Below are 18,669 nucleotides of genomic sequence, written 5' to 3' on the forward strand. Positions count from 1 at the left end.
CACTTATCAGTGATTCACTGAGACAGAGATAGAATGAAAAAATAAATTTATAGATTTAACTTGTCATCAAAATGTATTTTTATAAAATCAGAACTCTAGCAAATTTATAAATGAACAAATTGGTAACACTGAACTAGTTAAGGAGCCTCTGTTATTGGCGTTAAGAAACTGAAGGCATGTGAACAAAGAAAAAGCAAGGACCCTAGATCATTCCAGTTTTATAATCAATAGTCTTTATAGTGTTCATCTAGTTAGTTTCTAGGAAGCACTGTCAATTGTGATATAGAGGCCATGAGGTCAAGAGCATAGGACTTCAGCTCAGACTTTACTAACCTTGGACAAGTCTCTTAACCTCTCTTGGTCTTGTTATTTCACAGGGGTATGTTGAAGGACAAATTAAATATAAACAGTATTTCTATGTCTGGAACAAATAAGTGAAAATTCATGTTACCCCTCCCACTCTGCTCTGGGCACATTGGTCTCTTTCCTGTTCCTGGAACATGCTTGGCGCTCCACCTAAGAGCATTTGCATTTGCTATTCCCTCTGCCGGGGAATGCTCTTCCCTTAAATATCCACAGGTCCTGCCCCCTCAGCTCTTTCACATCTTTAATCTGATTAACTTTCTCATTGTGATCTTCCCCAGGGCCCCATTTAAAATTATACACCCCCAATATTTTCCATCTCCTTCTTTCCCTTCTTTAATTTTCTCCTTAGGACTTATCGGTAACATTCTAGAAACTTATTTGTATTGTTTATTGTTGGTCACCTCCACTAGAATATAAGGTCCTTGAAGGCAGGCAATTTTGTCAGTTTTGTCCAGTGCTGTATCCCCAGACCCTACAACATGCCTGGTGGCCTGTAGTGGGCATTCATTTGCTGTGTGCATTAATCAACCAATGAAAGAATGAACTTTCAAGTGTTCCCTTCCTGTTACATTTTTTTCTTTCTTCACAAGTAGAAATGTAAATGAAATGTGAGAGGAAAAAAGAGACATGAACAATGAGATTAAAGAAAGGTAGACTCAAAAAAAGAAGGATGAGGAAGCCCTTATATATGGAACACTAACTCTGAACCTTAGCAGTTCAATGGTAACAAACCACAGTCATGCAATACAGATTGTCCCTAAGACAAGCCTTGCAGATACAGCCCTTGTCACTCTTCTGGATTCTTCTCTGAGGTCAACTGCTCTCTGTTGGACAAACAGGGTAATATCAGCAAAGTAAACTGGAAGTGGTTAAATTTTTTTTCTACACTTTGAATAAATGTATGCCATTTGCTCAACAAATTATACATACTTTCTAAGAAAAATCACCATGATTTAAAATGATGTTTCAAATTTGAGTTTAGGTTTAACTTTTGTGTTTGAAAGCCATGAATCTGAGCATCTGTCATAGCAACGGTGCAATATTTCATTAAAGATAACAAACAAAAACTCAGTTACCTCTTGCTCATTTGTATATAGACGTATTTATTTCATATATGTATCTACGCATATATAAATAAAAAATAGTGTTGTCTCATGGCACAAATAAATCCAGTCAGTGACTTACATTCACGCACAATACAAAGAATTCCATATTGAGACTGAACCTTTAAATATTCTAAAAAAGAAACCACATTTTTAAAAAGGGAACACATAAGATAGTTGGTGAGGAATGTCTAAAAATACAGCATATGTCCCTACATTTGCATCAGGAAATTCATACTGATAGAAAATGTAGCTAAGTATATTTTTACGCAATTGACATCATCTGTCAATCTAACAAACTTTTAAGGGTATTATTCTATGCAGCTAAATAACTGCAACTTTGAGTATTAACCAGTCTCTTGAGACCAGTGTTAATATCTGTCCTGTGCTTTTAAATCCAGTTGTCACGGAATTTCAGACTGCCTCTGCATCAGAAATTGCTAAGCTTTCCAGTACACAAACTATGCTGTGGGTTTGCTTAGAAGCTCCTTGTTGAAGAATCTTCTTGCCTCAACACTACTGAGGGAAACAGAGCAACGAGATGGATTCTGTCTTCTATATTCAATGCTTTCAACTATGGCATTCTTTATTACCTGTGAATAGAGGCAAAAGATGTATAATTAGTGCTGTTCTGAACTCACTGAAACATTTGTTTGGTCAAAAATATATATATATAATTTACCTTTTTATTATCGTATTCTTTTTGAAATAGAGAAATCTCTGAGTCATGCATGTATATATTTATTTATTTTATTCAATTAATTTATTTATCTATTTGGTCGCATCGGGTCTTAGTTGCGGCTCATGGGCTCCTTAGTTGCAGCTCACTGGCTTCTTAGTTGTGGCACGTGAACTCTTAATTGCGGCATGCATGTGGGATCTAGTTCCTGGACCAGGGATGGAAAACAGGACCCCTGCATTGGGAGCAAGGAGTCTTAGCCACTGTGCCACTAGGGAAGTCCCTCATGTATATATTTAAATTCAACATCTCCATTACACTTAAAAATTTTTTTTTAAATTGATGTATAGCTGACTTACAATGTTGTGTTAGTTTCAGGTGTACAGCAAAATGATTCAGTTATATATATATATATATATTCTTTTTTTTCAGTTATCTACCTATCTATTCTTTTTCAGTTTCTTTTCCATTATAGGTTATTAGAAGGTATTTAATATAGTTCCCTGTGCTATGCAGTATGTCCTTGTTGTATCTATTTTATATACAGTATTGTGTTATCTGCTAATCCCAAACTCCTAATTTATCCCCCTCCTTTCCCCTTTGGTAACCGTAAGTTTGTTTTCTATGTCTATTTCTGAGTCTATTTCTGCCTTGTAAATAAGTTTGTACGTTTTTGTACATTTTTGTACACTTGTACGTTTTTGTACATTTGTACGTTTTTAGATTCCACATATAAGTGATACCATATGATGTTTGTCTTTCTCTGTGCACATTACACTCTTGTTCAGTTTGTATCCAGATACTATTCCTTCCCCCAGCAGAGAAAGAACTGTTGTGGGAGTGTCCCAGATTTTTTTTTAAATTTATTTTTATTAATTTATTTTTGGCTGCGTTGGGTCTTCGTTGCTGTGCGCGGGCTTTCTCTAGTTGCGGCGAAGGAAGGCTACTCTTCCTTGCAGTGCATGGGTTTCTCATTACGGTGGCTTCTCTTGTTGCGAAGTACAGGCTCTAGGTGCACGGGCTTCAGTACTTGTGGCGTGTGAGCTCAGTAGTTGTGGCTCGCGGGCTCTAGAGCACAGGCTCAGTAGTTGTGGTACACAGGCTTAGTTGCTCTGCGGCATGTGGAGCATGGGTCCTTTCCCGGACCAGCGCTCGAACCCGTGTCCCCTGTGTTGGCAGGCGGATTCTTAACCACTGTGCCACCAGGGAAGCCCCTGTTTCAGATTTTTTGCTGATAAAATAGGGAATAAAATATGTGTAACATGGTAAATTTATCTTCATCCTGTCCTTCATGGGCAAGGTAGTAAGAGGGAAGAAATAAGTAACTACTAAATCTAGAATTTATGTCCTTTATAGTTAGTAGATAAGCAGAAATGAGAGACCACAAGGAAGTACGAGACTTTCCCTAATCCTAATGAGAAAATAAATTGCTGGAGAATTGCCCTGCTTCCTCAGTGAAACAAATGCAGTTATAAAACATGGATGTCCTCTATCTAGGAAACACCATGCTTTGTGATTTTATCGATGATGGCTATTCTTTATTCAGAATAATCTTTGCATATACCCAAATTAATGGTGACTACAACCTCTAAGAACCGCTATTATAATTATCATGTACTTTTTTTGGTATGATGTTAACCTAGTTAGGAACTTTTGGAATGAAGAGAAAATCTGGAATTTGGTTGAAGCAGTTACTGCAGAGCAATGGGAATGGGCTTTTGGAAGAGAGGCCTGGATAGTAACCTTGGCTCTGATGCTGTTTTTTTTGTGTGTGTGTGTGTGTGTGGTACGCGGGCCTCTCACTGTTGTGGCCTCTCCCGTTGCAGAGCACAGGCTCCGGACGCGCAGGCTCAGCGGCCATAGCTCACGGGCCCAGCCGCTCTGCGGCATGTGGGATCTTCCCGGACCGGGGAACGAACCCGTGTCCCCTGCATCGGCAGGCGGACTCTCAACCACTGCGCCACCAGGGAAGCCCCTCTGCTGCTGTTTTTGAACCCTGACAAAATCAGGAAGACTCCATTCTCAGGATAGGACTATACAATTTCATCGTTGTTTTTTTTTTTTTTTAATTAATTTTTATTGGAGTATAGTTGCTTTACAATGCTGTGTTAGTTTCTGCTGTACAGCAAAGTGAATCAGTTACACGTATACATATATCCACTAATGAGACAGAAGTTTCAGGGCCAGAGGCAAGTCACATGAATATGCCACGATTCACTTTTTTCCCTTCCCCAGGGGTTGTGAGGCCATGTTAAGGTATTATACACATGCTTTTCAGCCCTCTACCATGGGCAGGAATACTTGGCAAATCTGAGAAGTTTAGAACACCATTGGCCCTTCTCACTCAGAGCTGGTGTGGCCCTCTTGGCCTTGGAGATGTGTGCACAGTAGGGTTTTCCCATTTCACATCCAATCTAACTGGGCAAGCTGGGTTCAGTACCTGGAGGAGAGAAATGTTTGACTTAGGTGACACTAACATGCAGTTAATATTCTGTGACTTTATGTAAGGCCCAATGGGCAGGGCCCTCTGTTCTCTAATGCTAACTTCAAACAAACTGTCATATTCTAGAAAGAGGGACTTATCACAGGAATGTGATACCTTTGCTTGCTTTATGATTTTTAATTTTATATATATTTTCCCCAGAAGACAATTATATATATATAACTATATATATATAAAATTGTCTTCTGCGGAAAATATAAAATACACATATTTATTTTAAATAAATATATAAATGCTTATATATCTATATTATAAATATATAATTATATTATATATAACATGTAAATATAAAATTATATATATAATTATATATATATAAAATGGTCTTCTGGGAAAATGGGCTCAAATGTTACTGAGTCTTTTAAGCAAAGCAGATATTAGCTGACCCCATCTTTCCCATGAGTAAGGGAAACATAATTCTATGGAGACAGAAGAGGGGGCTTCAAGCCTATGAAGGACACCTTGATAGAGGGCCTCCAGGCACAGTCACTTCTTGGCTGTGTGAGATCAAGGGGAATTAACTTATATCCTTGAGCCTGTTTCCTCTTCTTTAAAATGGAAATAATACTACTAATCTTGGCTTTTGTGGGAACTGGAGATCATTTATATAAAGCACTTTGCACAATGCCTGGCACATAGGAAACATTCCACAACTAGCATCTATTTATTGTTGGTATTTTTAAGCTGACCATATGTGAGGACATTTAAATTAGATGTGAGGCTGTAAAGCTTACTAGAAACAAATGCACCATGTATAGCCAACAGCGGGCTTATTATATGGTAAAAGTCAGCAAATCAATTCTGCTATCAAATGTGTCCTACTACATCTTCTTTTAATAATCTCCCTGTCTTTCTAGAGATCATGTCAGCAAGTTTTCAGTTGGTTTCTCCTACTGAAAGGAGCACCAAAGCAACATGAGACACACCAACCCTCATTGCAGAGAAGTACCCAAGTAAAACTAAAAATCAGTTCTTTACTTTCCAAAAATGCAAAAAGCTTTAAAATATATTTAAAAAAAAAAAAAACTGCAGGGGACATTGTGCTAATCATGACTGCTGTCAACTCCTTTACAATGAATTCATGAGCACAAAAAGATCAACAATTGCAATATTATGAACTAGTGGGTTTATCATAGTTGGCCCTTGGAAGGTGTTTTTAGTAAACAGGCCATTCTTTTAAAGGAAAATGGATATTCACATTTATAGCTGAAAAACCCAAATATGCAATTAGAATGTGCATGTCAAACCACTAGGTGGCGCATTAACACTGTGAAACCATTAACCAGGTTTTTCAGATTACCCGCTTGTTGTGATGTGTAACAGTGGTCCCCAACTTTCTTGGCACCAGGGACCGGTTTCATGGAAGATGATTTTTCCTCAGACCTGGCAGGAGGGTGGGGCGGGGGATGGTTTCGGGATGATTCAAGTGCATTACATTTATTATAAGTGCGCTTTATTTCTATTACTATTACACTGTACTATATAATGAAATAATTATGCAACTCACCATATTGCAAAATCAGGGGGAGCCCTGAGCTTGTTTTCCCGCAACTAGATGGTCCCATCTGGGAGTGATGGGAGACAGTGACAGCCGAAGTGTGTTGCTTATGTCCAGTCTACTCCGTAAGATGCAGCTTGATTGTCACTTGCTACTCACTGATAGAGTTTTGATATGAGTCTGCAAGCAGTTGATTTATTATGGTCTCTGTGCAGTCAAACCTCTCTGCTAACGATCATCTGTATTTGCAGCCGCTCCCCAGCCCTAGCAACACCGCCTCAGCTCCTCCTCAGATCATCAGGCATTAGATTCTCATAAGGAGCGCGCCACCTAGATCCCTCGCATGCGCAGTTCACAGTAGGGTTCGCGCTCCTACGAGAATCAAATGCCGCTGCTGATCTGACAGGAGGCGGAGCTCAGGCGGTGATGTGAGTGATGGGGAGCGGCTGTAAATACAGATGAAGCTTCGCTCACTTGCCCGCTGCTCACCTCCTGCTGTGCGGCCCGGTTCCTAACAGGCACTGGTCCTGGCCCGGGGGTTGGGGACCCCTGATGTATAATCCTGTGATGTAAACCGAAGTGGCTGAGCTCAGCGTTACATCAGTTGCTAAATGCAAACCTTTCGGCGTGACACATGGTACAATCAGATGTGTTTGAAAAGGCGATATGTTATATTTGAGTCTTCCTATTTTTTAAAATGATACTAGGAGTCATCATCAATAGTGTTTACACCTAATTTCCTCTTTCATTCCCCCCCCAAAAGTCATTGAGAGACCAAATCCTTCCCGTCAGTTTTATCCTTGCAGGGGTCCTTATATCTCAACCCTCTTCATCCCCATCACCTATCCCCAAATAAGACTGGTGTCATCTTTCACCTGTGCCATTTAATAGTCTCCCAATTTGCCAGATCCTTTAAATATTTGGCAGTAAAGGCATAAGGAAAAAAAGAAAACATGAAAAATGTAATCTTTCCCCCAAAGGAACAAATTTAGAGACGTGAGATTGGAAGCGCTCCAAAAGTAAGTACTGGATTCACACAACAGAAATTTTAAAATGAGCCTTAAAAGAAAGTTACAGTATGTTTTGAGAGAGAAATAAAAATTATAAATATAGCAGAATGCAAGAAGATATTCTGCAGTAAATTACTGTGGATTTACTGGCTAATGCCTGCTTCCCAATAGTGTCATGAAAGTAGGGGCCTTAAGTAGTCTTGTCATGTTTTATCCCAGCACTTAGAACACGGAAGGGGAAGAATAAAAATTTGTGAAATTAATGACTGCCCAGAAGGTGCTCACTGGAGGTCAATTAAATAGGATAAAGCTCAACTCATGGAGACAATGAGATTTAAGTTGAGTTGAAGGACAAGCAGGATTTGATAAGTGGAGAGGAAAGACTGGGCATTCTCAGTAAAAGGATAATCTCATAAAGAGGCTGAAGATGGAAGGTCATGGCATGTACAGGAAACATCTGGGAAGTGGTTTGGCTGGAAAGGAAGCTGTGTTTGGGGTATACTAGGACATAAGTCTTCTTGAAAGATAGATGGTTCAAAAGGGAGGAAAGAGTGAGAAAAAAACCTTTGGCCCCATCTCAGCTCCTCAACATAAGAGTGTGACTTCTAGCAATCAGCCTACGTAATCCATGATTCGGTTTCCTCACATAGAAATAAAAAATACCTACCTCATGGGCCAGTTGTGAATGCTGAATATTTGAAAAGGAAATATTTGGCTTATATTAAGCACTCAAAAGTTTTCCTTGTTCTTTTTGTTTTGTGCATTGCTGTATCCTTAGTTCCTAAGGATACAACACAGTAGATACTCAATAAATATGTATTGAATTAATAAGTAAATAAGATATAAAAAGATTATAGGTAGCATTAAAGGTAAATGAATTTGGGCCTGATATAGAAGGCCATTATAACCAACAAGGACATACTGTATAGCACAGGGAACTATACTCAATATTTTGTAATAACCTAAAAGGGAAAAAAACCTGAAAGGGAACATATATAGAGAGAGATATAGATGTAGATATAGATATCCATATATGTATAACTGAATCACTGTGCTATACACCTGAAACTAATGCAGTATTATAAATCAGCTATACTTCAATTAAAAAGAAAAAGAAATGCCTAGAGATATCACATAAAAAAATAAGGCTATGATACATAATAAGCTTCTAAATTATTTTGTAAAAGATAAAAACTTTAACTTGTACCTAGACACTCTTAACATGATGATGAAATATCAGTAAATGAAGAAGTAAATACCAGTACTTCTGGATATACACTTTTCCTCATTTTAATTAACCCTTAATATTTAACACTTTACAGGATCACTGGAGAAAGAATTTTAAAAGCTCATGATTATGCAGCATTGGCATATGCTGTCACTGTCTTTAGAATATGCCAACTGGATGAATAAACTGAATGAGTGAGACTGCATAACAGTACATTTTCCTGTGATAACTGGTCCTGGAAAAGAGACCTCAGAAAGTGTATTTCCTCTAGATCGAGGTGGTAGTTTATGGGTACAGCATGTAGTCACACTACCTGGCCAGGCATACACGGCCTGGAGATTCTCCACAGTCAGGCATCTGCCTCCCACCAACAGGCCCTGTATCCTGACACTCACTACTCGTTCCTCCTATTACATTAAACTCTTCAACGGTTTCTGCCAGTAAGTCGATGACATTTTTTAAATGACTTATGAAAATTTTGTTGCATATTTATTTTAGGTGTCGGGCATTGTGATCAGTACCTCTGGAGGATACAAGGTAAATAAGGCAAGTCATTGTTTTTAAAGGGTTTAAGTTTATAATTAAAAGCAGAAGATAAATTTGGACACGGATAGTAATTATTATCACTAACATATTACCTGTTTCAACTTAGTGTCTCGTACGCGCCAAGCTCTTAAATTATATTCTTTTACTTAATCCTCATCCTAATCCTACAAAAATCTGTATCATTGTTTCCTTTTAAAAATGAGGGAAGTAAAATTTGGAAAGGTTAATCAACATGCCCAACGTCACCTAGCGAAGAGGCACAAGCAAAAATCTGAGTACCCAATTTGGTTTAACTAGAAAGCCTCTGCATTTTCCACATACCACATGTCTACCAGTGTAAGTCACTATATATTAGGTTCCTTAAAATAAAAAAAAAGACACAGAAAAACCCCCATGAAATGCTGCCATTGTAAAAAGCACTTAGGCAACGTTCAGTGAAAAGGAATTTGGGAGGACTGAGTAAGTGCAGAAACCCGACACTAATGAGAAACCCAGCCTGCTGTCATGAAGTGACAGAAACAGAAGTTCTCTAAAGATGAACTGGAATTTAGCTTCAGCAAAGCAGGGCTGCTAGAATCTCTGGGGAAAATGAAGCAACAGAAGCACAGCAGCAGAGCTGTCAGAGACAGGTTGACATTTTCAAAGTAAAGATTTAAGTCAGAATGTGAACTGAAGATGAAAATTTGCCTTAAGCCACGGTGGTGGTGGCCACAAAGTTGAAAACTGCCTCCATGGGATTGGCAGTCAGATGTCTTTGCATTAGAAGAGTTTATATACACAGTGTCCACAATTGGTGAAAAATTCCAACCGTCTGTGGCAAGTAAACATGTGTTGTGTTGCTGCAGCGTGAATAAGTCACCTACTCTCGTCGAATCGTGTGAAAATGAGCGATTTGGCTCATGATTGAGCCTAGTGACCCAGCATCCTACCTCAGAGTTTGGCTGTTCTTTCTTTATCATCACTTACCAAGAAGCTTTGATTCTGATAAAATGTGTTTTCCTGGTTAAAAGCAGGGAATGGGAATCATCAAGGGAGAGATACATGTCAGTGAAAACTGAAGTCTTACCTGGGTATGAGGCACACACACACACATACATACAACCAAGAATCACTTGAACAGAAGTCTCAATGGTCATATAATTTAAGAGGAAGCCTACATTCATTCATTCAAAAAATATATGCATTTACTGCCTAGGCTGCCATTACCTATATTGACTTGTCTATATTCTTAATTCTGGGCATTTGCAAAGGTCTTGAGGTGTATCCATCGTGGTAAGGGATACAGACACACATAGTTATGGTTCCCATTTATTAAGCAGCTTCTGTTTGCAGGGCACTGTTCATACGTCACCTGATTCAAGATTCACTACTGCCACTATGATAGGTGCTGTGACACCTGTTTCAGAGGTGAGGAAACTGAGGCTCAAGAAGTTTAAGTAGCTTATTCAAAGTCACACAAATAGCCCATCTAAGAGCTAAACATGATATAAAGTCTATGACCTTGCTTCTACGTACTGTGTCAGAAAACTTCTTAGGAGCAATTAAAACCTGCTTAATTAAACGGCTTGTGAAAAATCTGTATCTGATGAGCTCAGGACAGTTATTTTGGAATTCAGTCTGGTTTTGTTCAGGCTTTAACTGTTTCATCTATGTGTCAAACAAATTACTTTGAAGAATGTTTGTAAAATATATAAATAGAACTATATCATTCTTTACAGACAATAGCTTACAAGGTTTTACATAAACCAAAACTGAAAACAATGAGAGAAATGTAGTTGTGTAAGTTACATATATATATAGACACACACGTACATATACATGTATGTCTATATACAGATATACTTTTGTGTATGTGTCCTTTTATTTTCCCAAGTCCAATAGGGTATTTATATGTTCCTATAAGCTATTTTTTTCCATTTTAGGACAACTGATCAAGTTTAATACATTTCATCCCAAGGAGTACAAAATACAATTTTGAGTTTATTGGCTTCATACTGGAAATACAGGATTACTCCTGTATTAACCCTTAGTTCTTTTCTATTTTAACAGCATGAGGTTTCATAAAACACAACTCCATTTTGAGAATGTCTGTTTGCTCCCTATGAATCATAGATTAAAATGCTGATTTTCTCTTAATATTCTTTAAATTTGCACCATCACCACAGAAACAATGTAGCATATGGATTTCTGATTTTCACTGAATAATATAAAAGAAAAAGAAAAGGAATAAATCTATTTAGACAATGATATATTCTATAAATGTTGTTAAGCGTGTTTTACTTGAATTATCACATATTCACAAATGAAGGCTGACAAGAAACACTTTAGAGTTGCAGAAACTGAAGGTTATTGGGAAAAATTTCATATGCTTACAAAAATTAAAGACATTGATTAATAAACGTATTATGGTGTAACTGTTATAACTGCACACAATTGATCATTACTAGTTTCAGACCAAACTAAACAAACAAGCAAACTAGATGTGCCAGTATTCTATTAGATCACAAAATGTAATTAAATCTCATATGCACGGAAGACTCATTCGCACGGTACATTCTTTTACTCCATTCATACAGTCTCCAAAAAGACTGACAAATCAGGCATGATACCTTTCCCTCTCCATTTGATTTCTTTCTTTCTTTTTCTTTTATTCTTTTTTTCTAATGTGCAAAATCCGATTAGGCCAATGAACTTGGGCTTTTACGACTGATAACCATTTGTCAGACACTATGACGTGGAACCGCAAGCCAACGTGATTCCAATTACACAATAGTGGTCCTAAATGGTGAGTTAGCAGCTAAAGAATTTTACACAGAGACAGAATTTTAGCAGCAGATAAACTAGTGATTGGAATAATACTGAAGAGAATGACTTGTTTCTTATATTTCTGAAGCAAAGCATACTTGATATCTCCAGGGCTAAAAATGGAGACACTGCTACTTTGGGAGACATTTCTAAGATCCACAAAAATAAAGACATTTAAATGCATGAGTGTATCCATGAAAAGTCAGGCTATTTTTGCAGATTAACTACACTTCTGGTTACACTCACTTTCTCACTCTTATATTTCCATTTTATCACTTTTCTTCCTAATTAAAATTTATTTTTTCATATGAGAAATACACTAGATACTTTGGGAAAGAAGCTGAGGATAACTATCCTTCAATCAAATAATATTATGAAATGTGGGCTCTGCCAATTTGGAGGCATTTGTTTTCTTATTTGTGAATTTTATGGGGTTCTTCTGGAGATTAATAGAATAATTCATGAAAAATAAAATGGTACAGTTTGGGTGTCGTTCGTAAACCTTACTTTTAATTAATTAAAATGAGGTATTGCTATGTTCATGTTATATGGAAGTATTTGACATTGTCAATGATTGTAGGAGATACTTACATCGATGTTGTTCAGGGTATTGAAGTACATCAGATCATGCAGCCTTTTGAATGCTTGATTTGGGTATTGAAAGTTGAAGGTTGAAAATGGTGATTCAGGGTCATCAAAAATATCAAAATCAGCTAGTTCTTTCTCTTCCTTAGTTTCTCTTGGAACACCTAATATAAGAGTCTCAAATGGTGTTATTTTGAAAACCACAAATTACCTCTAAATTCCAGAGCATAAAACATACAAATAGCCATAAACACAACATTGGTAGCCCCTTCAGGGGTCATATAATCCTTAGTATACACTATTAGGCCTCTGTCTATATTTCCTGGACTTGACCATTTTCGTGTGTTCTGACTGGGCAACTTCCAGTTGCCAATAGCAGCATCTCTGTGCCTAAGAGCTTTCTACTCCTTCCTGTTACTGTTCAAGGATGCTTTGCTCACTAGCATCAGGCTGGAAATTCCAGTAGATAATACTCTGTCCCAGGAAGCAGTCAACCAAAGACTCTATGGTGTTGGTATATAAATTCCCCAGTTCCCTTGCCGCTTGCTGTGTAAGTGGGAAGGATGATTCCAGACCATAGGTTCTATTTCATTTCCTAGAGTTTCCCAGCAGGATCAGGTTCTCCTCGTGGTAGCAGCTTACTAACACATCTTTTGTTGTCCGCCTTTCTTCCCTTTATCAGTTCCCTGCTCTCTTACTAAAGTTTCCTAGTTCACCCAAATAAACCATTTTCACTTGAACCCTTTGCTTGGAATCTGCTTCTGGTAGAATCCAAATCCAAACATTAATTAATTGTCTTCATGTCACAGGAATCCCCTCCACATCCTATTTTTGAGAATTAATAGTGATAGAAAATTCAAAATTTTCTAGGTTTTAAGTATTCCACTGTTCAATAACTAAAAATGCCAACAAATTCTTCCTTCTCTTGTGTTGAAGTATGACATGATAATCTCCACCTCTCTTGATTTTTTTCTCTGACTCCCTCTACTATCTAGAAGAAGATCACTGTCTTCTCCATGACTATTTTTTGTCTGTCCTTTCACAGCTACATTTTCTGGTCCTAAAATAATATGATTTTGAGGCATTTAGCATCTTGCCTGTCAATCTCTAGATCTCCTTTTGTTAATCAGTATCTTCCAGGATACAGAAGAGTCTATAGACTCCTCTGGATGTGGCAAAACAAAATGCCTTCAATTTGATTCTCTTTTTTTTTTATGGAATATAACATGGCAAGCTGAAATTACTAGCTATATCGTACTGCTAGATAACATTAATTTTTATGGCCAGTTAACATTCCCAGAATTTTTTGCATGATTTGTTCTGAAACAAAGCCTCCCTTACAAGGGTAGTATTTAAAGTATTTAACAATGCCTATGACAAGGGTACCATTCAATCAGAACAAATACAATCTGAGGTTGTGGAGTAAAGCCCCAGAGATTTTTACTGAGCTAGTTGTTCACCCTTCAGTTTCTGAATAATGAGGAGCCAGGGGATCTTGGGCTAAGAAAGAGGGGGAGTACTCGGGGTCTCAGGATAGTAGCCATTTATCAAGGTAAGGGAAGTGTTCAATGTTGTAATAGCTGGTATGGCAGTGTCAGCATGAACCAGCTTAATGTTAGTCTTTATCAGATTTCTACTTTACAGAATATAACTCCCAATGTACCTGGAGCCTTGTACTTTCTGAAGTTGATGTTGGCCAGAACAAAATGGATGATAGTTGGGCAATCTTTCTCAACATCAGCATTCTTGGGTTTAAAGACATAGCATTCCTTCAGTCCTTCTCGATCAAACACATAAGGATCGATCTTTGGAAAGGGGAGCTTATTCATTTTAGCCCACTTTTCTGCAAGTAGAAGTTCCTATGGAAGAGAGGGAAAGATCATTTGTTCAGTTGGTCTGCACATTATTCAATATTAGTTAGGTGTCTACTGTGTGCTAGCAGTATGCTCCTTGCTAGGATGAAAAATGACCCTGTTCTTAAGAAGCTTATCAATCTCAAAATATATAAAATGACTCCATAAACAAACTCACTATTATTTTGTCAACTTTTTGTATAGGGCTAGTTCCATAGGAGGCATTGAAAAATTATTAATGAACTGAACTGAATGAAATTACGTCGATGCAATTGCTAGAGAAATAAGCATATATTATGAGTTCTGGGCATTTATAAGCCAAGTGAATGCTTTTTAACCCTTCAGAGTCAAAAAGAATTTGTTGAAGCAGAATGAGGAGCACTCTGTTACTGATTTTTTACCTGCATCTTCTCCACAAAACTGATTAAAAATTAATACATTTTCTGAATGCAAAAACATTGAGTTGCCCTGAAGTAGCTTTTTTTTTCTTTTTTTTTCTTTTGTTTATGAAAAGAAGCTGAGCTTCTGGCATCATTTGTTATTCTATGTGCAGTGGCCAAGAATTGGCCATACAGAGGAACCAAGAGTTAGTTAATGGGCGTAGCAGATTGTCATTGCTTCCACATATGAACTTCCTTCCGGATAAAAGGCTTATACATCCTTACTGGAATGAGAAGACACCTGGCACACAGCCACAGAGCTGATGTGCATCCACTGACATGTAACGTGACCAAGAAATACAAGGTTGCTGTCGACTACTGAGGTTTCAGGTTTGTTTCTGCATCAAGGCTGACTAGCACCATGGGTAAGCACAAAAAATAATTACATTTAAACTAAAGAACATAAATCAATACAGAGAGATGCAGCGAATAGAGCTTATTTCTACTGAAATGCAGCTGAAGGGCAAAAAGGACAAATAAGAAGCAGACTGTGGTAGTGGGAAAAGCACCAACTCTGGGGCCAGATTGCCTGAGTTAAAGTGCAAGCTCTGGGACTTTGGGCATGTTCCTTAATGTCTCCACACCCAATATCTTCAAATATAAAGTAAAGATGGCAATGATAGTACATGTTTCATAAGACTGCTGTTAGAATTAAATGAATTAATGAGTGCAGTATTTAGAACCATGCCTGTCATTTCATGCTATGCAAATATTTGACAAATAAATGCCAGTAAAGAGAAGAAAAGAGATGGAAGGGGAAAAGTGAAGAAAGAAAAGAGGAAAAAGTAAGAGAGATAGCAATGGTATTGGGGAAATCCCTAAAGGAGGGAAGTTTTAGAGAAATGATCACTATCATCTTAAGTTTTTTAACTACCCTTGTAATCACATTGATTCATTCAATGATAATCATTAGTTGCCAATCTAAGTTCCATGCTAGGAGGTGGGGACATAACACTGAGTGAAACTCTTGTTCTTATGGGATGTACATAGCCTGGTAGTAATCAAATAACACTTCAGGTTTAAAACTGTGGCAAATGCTATGAAAAAAGTATTTATTTGCCATGAGATTTTGCAGTATACCTGGACTATTTCCTCACAGTGCTTATTAATTCATTCAACGTTATAATTGAGCACCTATATTCTAGGCGTAAGAGAGAGGCTGTCCTTGGATACTTAGGGATTATAAATCAATGGGAAATATAAGAAATAGATATGATAGTGCAGTATGGAAGAGGCAGGGAACATGATGGATGGCTTCATGCCTGGGCTGTACAGCCTGAAAGGCCCAGCACATCTTGACTTGCAAGCTCGGTGATCTGAGACAAACCGCTTATCACTACAGCTAAACAGGGAAGAAATTATTTTGTGGGAGGAATTATGCAGTGATGTTCTCCTAATGGCACCATAGGGATCATAAGTAACAACAAACGCACGTGGACCAGGTTGTGTACTATCCTTGAAATAGCAGGCTCCCAATCCCATTTTATCTACATTTCAGCTATTTCTTATTTCTCAGCAACTCATATATACATAAATGAGTTGTAAAATAAAGTTAGCACTATTATCTTCCTGAACATTGCTGTGAGGATTAAATGAGATCATGTATTTTTAAAAACTCAGTAATTTATATTTAAGAAAACAAGTACTTTAAAATAGCACCTTATGCTTTGTGACCACCTAGAGGGGTGGGATAGGGAGGGTGGGAGGGAGACGCAAGAGGGCTGATTCACTTTGTTATAAAGCAGAAACGAATACACCATTGTAAAGCAATTATACTCCAATAAAGATGTTAAAAATAAATAAAAAAATAAAATAGCACCTTAAATTCAGAGAAAAATATGTTTTTCATTGAACTTTCACTGTTCCTGATGCTTCTAGAATGTCATGAATTTTAAGTTGATCGACTCTCTCAATGCCATTTACTGAGAAATAAAAATCTGGGAGAACAAAGGATTTGATTTATATTAAAGCATTTGTTTCATGAACTGTTAAGCTAAATGTGATTATATTTTACAGAAAATCCCATACATATATATGAATAATTGCTTGTTAGAAACTTGAGAAAACTTTTATCTCTAAACCATTTTTCTTCCTGTTCAGTTGAATTATTCAGCCTGTTATTTCTTGTCTAGCACTGTTCCCAGTTATTCATTAAGGATTATTCAACATCAAAATAAAACTAAAAGTTCATGCTGTGGAATTGCGTGAGAACAAGGAAAAGAAGGAGCTTTCTAGTGTTTCCAAACATGACTCAAGGGTATGACCAGTGATGTGTGGATGTGTGGAGAAAGAGGAAAAGGGGAATTGTGTGAGGTAAAAGACCGAGCTATTTTTAGATAAATATTTTACGCTGGAATCAGGAAGTGATAGAAACTTTCCCTTTCCTTATATGATCCTGACATGGAAAAGATTAAAAACTGATGACTATAAAGGCAGTGATTACAGGATGGAAAAGCCATCTCCTCTCTGATGTCTTGTTTCTCTGTCTGTAATGGCTAAGAAACAATGACACAACTATAAGTAGAGCAGACGAGTTTGAAAAGAGTATTTTAGAAGAATGCAGTGAGCAAAAAAATTGCTGCTCCACAAATTACAGCAATATGCCAGAACTGTGTTCTAACCATCCATTTTGGTTATTGTTTGACACCTCAGACAGTTCAGATTTCCACAGGCTAATTCATGGTAAATTCACGTAGTACTAACTAAAATGATTTTCTGTGGAGATAAAAACTTGATAGTGTCCTTCCAAGTGATACTTTGTAAGATATTTGTGCTCATTTTTAAGTACTAAAACATCTTGAAAGATAGGAAAAACAATCTAAATAACATAGAAATATATTCAAACTATAGTGTTAATGGCATATATATGCCATTTTATTTATTTATATATGTAAATAAATATATACTTAAATTAAATTTATATATGTATAATAAATTAGCTTTTCTCTAGAGGAAATGAGGGTTTTTTTTCTGTATAAACCTAGGCTATGTGTTTTCTAAGATATTTATCATTATTCAAAATCTATTTTTTGATTGGGGAGAGGTATGGAGTATAATTGTGTAAATAAGTTTACAGAATTTTTAAAAATTATTGAAGCAACAATTGTATAAGATACAATGAATATAAACAACAATTTAGAATTCATTATTTTGTGGTTATGGTCATTCCCACTTCCAAAAAATGTATTATATTAGGTTCCAAGGCTTTATAATGCAATAGACATGAAATAATTTTCTATATCTAACAGTGTATAGAATTTACAGAGCACTTTGTACTTCTCCTTAGTTCTTTTTCACTAAGAGGTTACTATACATTCACCAAAATATGTAAGGAGAAATTAATGTTGGGTATATCTCCTTATCACAAGGCATCTGATCCTCCATGACCAATACAGGTGTAATGGGTTGAATGGTGGCCCTCCAAAAGACAAGTCCATGCCCTCAACCCCCAAGACCTGTGAAGGCAACCTCATTTGGAGAAGGGGTTTTTGCAAATGTAATTAAGGGTATGGAGATGAGATCATTGTGGATTAGCTGAGTGAGCCATAAATCCAAAGACACATGTTCTTACAAGAACACACACGCAGAGGAGAAGGCCATAGGAAGACAGGGGCTGAGATTGGAGTTATACAGCCACAAGCCAAGGAAAGCCTGGAGTTACTAGAAACTGGAAAAGGCAAGGAAGAATTCTCCTGTAGAGCTTTTGGAGGGAGTGTGGCCCTGAGGACACCTTGATCTCGATTTCTGGCCTCCAGAACTGTGAGAGAATACACTTCTGTTGTTTTAAGCCACCATGTTTGTGGTAATTTGTTACTGCAGCCCCAGGAAACTAACACAAGAGGTAAATCTGTAAATGCTTAATTTAATAACATGCAGTTCCTTTCATCAGACATGGTGGACTGACGCCCACAGAGCTAACACTTGGATTGGTTTGGCCATGCTGGTTTCATCCAACCTAAAAACCATAAGTACATCATATACAGAGGTTCTAAACCAAGGATCATGCCATAAGGTCAATAAATAAATCAAGTTAGTGTGGAAAAATACAGATTC

General features: G+C 37.2%; 1 protein-coding gene across 3 annotated transcripts in view; it reads right to left on the minus strand.

The window, feature by feature from the left end:
* Positions 1 to 1,449: 1,449 nt before the first annotated feature.
* The window catches only part of PLA2G4A (phospholipase A2 group IVA), a 160,124-nt gene continuing 142,904 nt past the window's right edge, over positions 1,450 to 18,669 (minus strand). For all 3 annotated transcript variants that reach the window (XM_030873016.2, XM_060285693.1, XM_030873022.2), the window contains 3 exons: positions 13,987 to 14,182; positions 12,330 to 12,487; positions 1,450 to 2,062 (listed from right to left, as the gene is read on the minus strand). In XM_030873016.2, coding sequence (XP_030728876.1) covers positions 1,931 to 2,062; positions 12,330 to 12,487; positions 13,987 to 14,182 — 486 coding nt within the window. In that variant the 3' untranslated portion in view covers positions 1,450 to 1,930. The remainder of the gene's footprint in view (positions 2,063 to 12,329; positions 12,488 to 13,986; positions 14,183 to 18,669) is intronic.

This window comes from Globicephala melas, chromosome 1 (genome assembly GCF_963455315.2).
Source record: "Globicephala melas chromosome 1, mGloMel1.2, whole genome shotgun sequence".
Classification (NCBI taxonomy): domain Eukaryota; kingdom Metazoa; phylum Chordata; class Mammalia; order Artiodactyla; family Delphinidae; genus Globicephala; species Globicephala melas.